Source organism: Taurulus bubalis, assembly GCF_910589615.1.
Source record: "Taurulus bubalis genome assembly, chromosome: 9".
Classification (NCBI taxonomy): Eukaryota; Metazoa; Chordata; class Actinopteri; order Perciformes; family Cottidae; genus Taurulus; species Taurulus bubalis.
In genome coordinates this window covers 17,752,267-17,758,976 of record NC_136597.1, presented here as the reverse complement: position 1 = coordinate 17,758,976, position 6,710 = coordinate 17,752,267, and the positions used below count along the sequence as shown (strand labels likewise).

The 6,710-nt window shown below is 43.7% G+C and overlaps 1 protein-coding gene across 1 annotated transcript in view; it reads right to left on the bottom strand.

Annotated features, from left to right (window-relative positions):
- Positions 1-6,320, bottom strand: part of LOC306740934 (protein phosphatase 1 regulatory subunit 12A) — a gene marked incomplete at its 5' end in the record, with an annotated part of 18,621 nt that extends 12,301 nt beyond the window's left edge. Inside the window, 5 exons of the mRNA XM_079223181.1 lie at positions 1-118; positions 248-404; positions 1,262-1,380; positions 2,567-2,697; positions 6,045-6,320. The exon at positions 1-118 is cut by the window's left edge and continues 27 nt beyond it. Of these exons, the coding sequence (XP_079079307.1) occupies positions 1-118; positions 248-404; positions 1,262-1,380; positions 2,567-2,697; positions 6,045-6,320 (801 nt within the window). The remainder of the gene's footprint in view (positions 119-247; positions 405-1,261; positions 1,381-2,566; positions 2,698-6,044) is intronic.
- Between the last annotated feature and the right edge of the window lie 390 nt (positions 6,321-6,710).

Sequence of the window (6,710 nt, the reverse complement as noted above, 5' to 3'; positions counted from 1 at the left end):
CATGTTGTCAGCCAGCAGGGAGCACACCTCCTCCTGCCCCCAGTGAGCTCCTGCATGCAGAGGCGTCCACCCGTCGGTGTCCCTGCTGTCCACGTCCACGCTACACTGCAACACCACCCTGAAGAGGGGAGGAAAGAGGGGGCGAGGATGAGGAATATCCAGGAGGAGAGGCTCTGAATAAAAGCCGTTTGATTTGGTGCGATACCAAATCGGCTGCCAGTGCCCTCGTGTGTGGACCGATCCTCACTTCAGGACTTCGATGTAGCCTTTGGCAGCAGCAACGTGCAGAGCGGTTGCCTTGGTGTTTGGGTGAGGTGTGAGGGTGCCCCCTCCTGCCAGCACCGCCATGGCGTCCTGGAGCATGACCCTCTCCTCCTCCTTTCGGGCCTTGTCCACATCGATAGCTGTGATACACATGTGAAACAGTGGCAATTAAAAACGCAGACACACTCGCACACAAATCAGATTGTATACATTTGAAAACAGTAAAATTACTAGTGAGTATATTTATAACACATAAGTATGAGCCACAGACAAAAGACTAAATATAAAATGTCATATTCATTTATCAGCTGTAATTTCATCTGCATGCTGGATCTCTGCAATGTGTGTAGTCAACAGTGATAAAGATATAAGCCTGGACCCTCATTACAATCATGTACTATGTGGGACACAGTGACTCCGTCACCATTTGTAAAAACAGGATAAACAAGCAAAGCAGATTTTGGGCATTTATGGATAAGAGTTAAGAGTGGTTTTCATTCCAAGAAGCCAGAGTTCTGGATGAGTTCATAATGTATTCCACTTTTAGAGAAATTAGCTTAACAATGCCAAAGTTAGTTCAAACCACATGGAATATACAGTAAAGAACCTAAAATCACCTTCATGTAAAGACAGACTGTGAAAGCCTCTACTCATCTGTGAAACGACTCATTTGGCAGAGTTCATTTGGCATAATTATTAACCATGATGAAAATGTTGCTTCCGAAATGAAGACTGTTATTACTGGCAACAATACAACAAACTATAGTGAGTTATTTCTGACCGTGTTCACTCCTCTCATTTGAGAAGCATGAACCAGCAAATGTGTGCCAAATATTTTGCTTAACAGAAATGAGATTTCTGATAACATAACAATGTCATATATTGTACTTGAGATTGTAATAAAGATCAAATGAGCAGCCGTGTCTCAACAGGACAAACAAGATGCAGCAGCTTGTTGGAGTGGAAGTGTAAATGTCGGTATGGAGCGATTCCTCACCTTGTTTTTTGATTTCACCTTTGAGAAGCCTCTCCATAGCGTCTTCGGTGGCCACGTCCAGAGGAAGCTCTCCTTCACTGTTCACAGCCCCAACATGAGCGCCGTGTTCTATCAGGTACCTTTAAATAATATAAGAATGATATAAAAACTAAAAACACAGCCGGCATACAGTATGGAGTTGAGAATGAAACGGTTAAACTATAAATATTATGATACATATTATATTTCTAAGCTGTATAAACAACCAACATCCGTATTATTAATTAAATGTCCTGCAATATTATACATATTATACACATTATACACAACCATAGCATTTTAACACTGACTGAAAAAGTATTCATCCCCTTGGTGTTTTTGCTATTTTGGTTGCATTACAACCTGGACTTTAAATTGATTTTAATTTTATGTAATGCGGCAACACAAAATAGTCAACGTTGGTTAAGTGAAATAATAAGATTTTTTTTTTTAAGTGGCATGTGCATAATAAGATCTGGTTCTACCAATTACCTTCAGAGGTCACAAATAAAGTCCACCAGTGTGTCCCATATAAGTCACCTTATAACATACCCACACTTGTTCTGAGACCCCAGAGTCTGCAACACCATGAAGGCCACAGAGCTCTCCAAACAGATAAGGGACAAAGTTCTGGACAACAGAACCACTCAGAGTTGGGTTATAAAAAAAGGACCTGAAGTGTTCCTTTGGACAGATACTTCAATGTCTGCTGTGGAGCTTTCCAGGTCCTTCGGGGTTATCGTGTGTCCTCCTTGCCTGATGTGTGAGTGTTGGAGGGCAGCCCTCTCTTCGCAGGTTTATTGAGGTGCAAAATGTTCTTTAATTTTGTAATAATGATTTAGTGGTGCTCCGTGGGATGTTTACATGTTGGATATTAGGTTTATAACTCAACCTTTTCTAGACCTTTGACCTGTATGGAGAGAACCTTGGTCTTCATGGTGCTACTTGCTTGGTCGTGTTGCAGACTCTGGGCTCTTTAAGAACAGGTCTAAATACTGAGATCATGTGACAGATTGCACACAGGGGAACTGTATTTAACAAATGATCTGACTTTTGAAGGTGATTGGTCGCACCACAGCTTATTTAGGGACTCAATAATTTTTTTCAATTTATGAAAACTATTTTTTTTTACAATTTGGTGTAGGTTCATTACATAAACATCAGGTTGTAATGCAATGAAATAGGAAAACACCAAGGGGGCGCGGGGGGAGGTGGGGTGAATACTTCAGCGAGGCACTTCAAGTTAAATAGCGGTGATGTGTCAGTGTGCTGACGGTCAACACTCACTTAGTGATCTGGATAAAGCCGCAGGAAGCTGCAGCGTGCAGAGGAGTCCAGCCCTCGTTGTCCCCTCTGTTCACATCACTCCCGCTCTCCACCAGAAACTGCACCATCTCAGCATTTTCATCAATGCAGGCCTGCCAGAGGACACACAACCACATGATGGATTGCTATCAAGTGTTTATTGTTAGCCGTCTATTATGAGAATCCCCACTGCGCACATTGAAAAAAACAAAACGGAAACCAGACTGCACAAGCCAGTCATAGGTTAGACCCACTTCATTTTGGTTTGTTGTGAAAGTAAAAACTGCAGAAGCCTCCAAAATCTAATATGTTTATCTAAAGCACTGGGGCTAAAAGAATGACTACTGTATACTTGTAATGACTATAAAGTGGGCTGCTAAAAGCCCTCAAGTACTTTCTAAAAAAATCATTTTGTGGCGCGTGTGAAACAGCAAAGCTATTTAGTTGCTTTTCCTGAAGCAAAGTCGAGTTGAGATTCATTGTGACTGATCCCGAGATGAATCCCATGAGAAGCTCATGGGATTATGTTATGATATGTTGCTTTAATTTCAGCTCAAATTTATGAGAGAAAAAAAACTTCAAAGGGTAGGGTAGGATCTGCGTATACCCCCTTTTTAGGCAAACAGGTTTCAAGACTGCAAAAAAGCTCTGGTTATCAAATCATTCTTTAAAAAAATAAATCATATAACTTGCCGTTGGGGTAAGATTATTTGGGCCTTTTAATATAACAAACATGTAACAAACAAGAATTTCCTAGAAATAAGAATTAAAACTGAAATGAGGCAGATGTCTGCACTAGTATTAAAGTAGGTTTATTTGTACTAAAAAAAAGATTGCAATAACTTATCAACAGCGGTAGTTTTTTTTTCAATTCTTAAAAAGATAAGGTAAATTCATTAATGATTGATAAAAATGGCTTTAAAAGGGATACTGTTTGCAGTGTACTTTGGTAACTAGCTCTAAACAGATAAAGATCAGCTTAAATTGAAAGAATGTTGAGCCTCCGGCCCATATAAGAAATAGACTACCACAAAATATTACAGAGTACTGCAAAAAAATAACGTGAATGCCTATACAAATTTCCCAGAGCCCAAGGTAAATGGAGTCATATTGCTTATTTTGTCTGAATAACAGTCACAATCCAAAGATATTTAATGGAAATGATATAAAAACAGCCAGTAGTGCATAGATCGTCCGGCCCTGGAGTTAAGACGCCAACATGGATAAAAAAAACTTAGCCACCAGGTAAAACAGAAAGAAATCAGCCTGAATTTAGTTTCAATAACCAACACATTCGTGACTACGATTAATCTGTAATAGCAGAAAAGGGGTGGGGGGGGGGACAGACCGTACCATTACTTTTACTGGTGAAACAAATTGATGATATCCATAGTTCTTCACTGTGATACTAAAGGAGGACCATGTTTCTTTGTCTGATTGTATCACTAACAGCTGATGAGACAACATCTGCTCGGAACAGGACTGCGATTCCTAATGCAGCGGCGTTTCAAGACATTGATTATCATCAGTTTACTCTGCAGGACGTCACAGCAGCAAGTGTCGGTAATCACACAGGACCCGCTTAAGCCACCTAAGAGGCTTTGCTTTTGGGCCAATCAACTAATCACAAAGCTGCGACAAGTCTCCACCCTCCTTCATAATGTAAGATAATTAGTCAGGCAGTAAGTTGGAAAAGAAACGTGGCTGTTTTAAGAGCCCAAGATGAGGCTCGTAGTGCAAAGCAGAGCCAGAACCTCGCAAGTCAAAAGCAGCATTCCCTGGCAGCAGGAGGGGGGATCCCTCTGAACAAGTGGGTGCTGCGAGCTGGATGAATGAACAGAGGGCACTTCACCCTCTGCGCTGCGAGGGTGCACACACAGCCTCCCAGCAGACTCCTTCACTGGGTCATCAAGTGACTCATTGTGGAAATTGCCTTTGACAACAGCAGTTTGTGCGGTTTGAGGAATGTTTTCCATTTCTTCATCCGAAATCCCTAAAGTCCCCACCATGGGGAATTGGCAAAGGGGAGGAGAAAAGGAAGGCAGAGAGAAGAGGAGGAGGAGGAGGAGGAGGAGAAGGAGGAGGGGGGGGGGCAAAGAATAGAAAAAAAGCATAGCGAAGAAGACAGAAAGGCTTTGGATGGAGAGGATGGAAAGTTTGGAGAGTGTGGGCCTATATTTAATTCTGGTCGCCAGGCAACCGACGAGCAACAGGGGAGAACGGGATGGAGGGCAGGAGAGGGACCACACTGGGTGACAGCCCAACATGTGGATCGACCAAAGGAGGGCACGCTCCCCCTCCATACAGGGGAACACGCTCACTTCGTCATCTATGCCGGTTATGGGAAAGTAACTTCATCAAACGGACACAATTGGCTTTAGAGAAACGCACCAATCATCTCCGAGCATGACGTCACTGCCAACACACAGCTGAACCGCAACTCAGCTCCAGTGGGCAGGAAAATTAGAAGCACATATTTTATGTTAACATGCTTGCTTGGATATCAAAGTTAAAAAAATAAACCCATGTGACTGTGAGTTCAATGAAGAGACAAGCAGTGTGTTCTTGACACGCGGCATCATAAAAGCAGAGGAAATACTGCATCAACCAGGGCTTGTGTGACAGTGATGTTGTCCAGCCTGTTCCTATGTGTTATTACTGCAGTCGAGGGGAGGGAGGGACCTGAAGACTGAGCTGCATTAAGAAGACTGAGAAGAAGTGCAACCAATGTGGGACATGCAAAAGCAACGAAACTGAAGGTTAAATCCTCCTCTTTGATTCTGCCACATATGCCCTGTTAATAGTGGTAGTCCACAGGCTTCCATTTGGCTTATTCACTGAGGAAAAACACTAAAAGGCCTGTTGATCAGATGATGGAAATGCCTTTTATTCTACCACCAGGGACTGTGGGTCACAAGCCTGCCAGTCGGTGCCTATAAGGTCTGAAAATGACCCCCCAGGCTCGAATTTAAGAGGCCGGTTTTTACTGGTTGCTGCTTATTGCTATCCCCATATATTGAATATCTCTATATTGAACATTTCTATATTGCATATCTCTACATTGAATGCCACAGAAAGACGCCTGTGACTTACTCAACAGTGCAGATGGCCCAGCCGACCAACGGGCTGATAAACTAACACACAGGCCAGGAAACGCTGCTGGGACCCTCGAAACAAACCTAACGTGAGCGTCGACAAAGTGATGAGTTCCGTTTCAGCCAACGTGAACAGTTACTGCCATGTTAAAAGAAACGGGAATAATTGGCAATGTTTTTTTTTCAAGTTAACTCCACGGTGAGATAAGTTCAGTTAACGTAATGCTTCTTCGCTGCGAGGATAATTAACGGATAACCCTTGAACTGTTGCCGCCAGCTGAGCGGCAGCTAGCAGCCGTTAAGTCCTCGACACGTAACCGCTAAATCAACGGTTAACTGCCAAAGAGTAACTTTAACGGTCCTACCTGATGAAGCGCTGTCAGTCCGTCTATGTTGGCGTGGTTGATGTCAGCTCCCTGCCGGAGTAGAGCTGCCACCTCCTCCCGGTCTCCGGCGGAGCAGGCGGCCATAAACACGGCTCCTTGGGCGAACCGGACCTTCGCCCGCCGCGTCACGGAACCGCTCAAGGTACCCCGGGTCTCCGATAGCGTCTGATCCGTCTCCGAGCCCAGCCATCGCTGCAGCTGATCCTGCCGTCGCTGTTTGGCAGCTTCGGACCGGGAATGGTCAGTGGCCGCCATCTTCCCTGGTCTGTCCCGGACAGATTCAGCTCATGGTACGAGGAGAAGCGGAGTGCTTGGTTTGTGTTGAGCCTGCCCCGGGCTGTGCCCCCTGGTGGAGACAGGCGGGAAATGAATCCGTGAACTTCACAGCAAACTTCTGACTGAGTGGCAGTCTCATGCTGCCTTCAAGGGCGAGTCGGAAATTCCTGTTCAGTGGGAGGGGCAGTATATTTTCTTCATTAAACAAGTCTAAAACAATATCAGAAGTGTAATTTTCTCATACTAGGTTAGGTCATGATTTAGAATAGAATTATGGTAGAATCCCTTGCTGGATTAAAACTAATAGCATTAGTGCAGACAAATAACTCCAATACATTATTGTAATAATAATAGTATATTGCTTTTTAG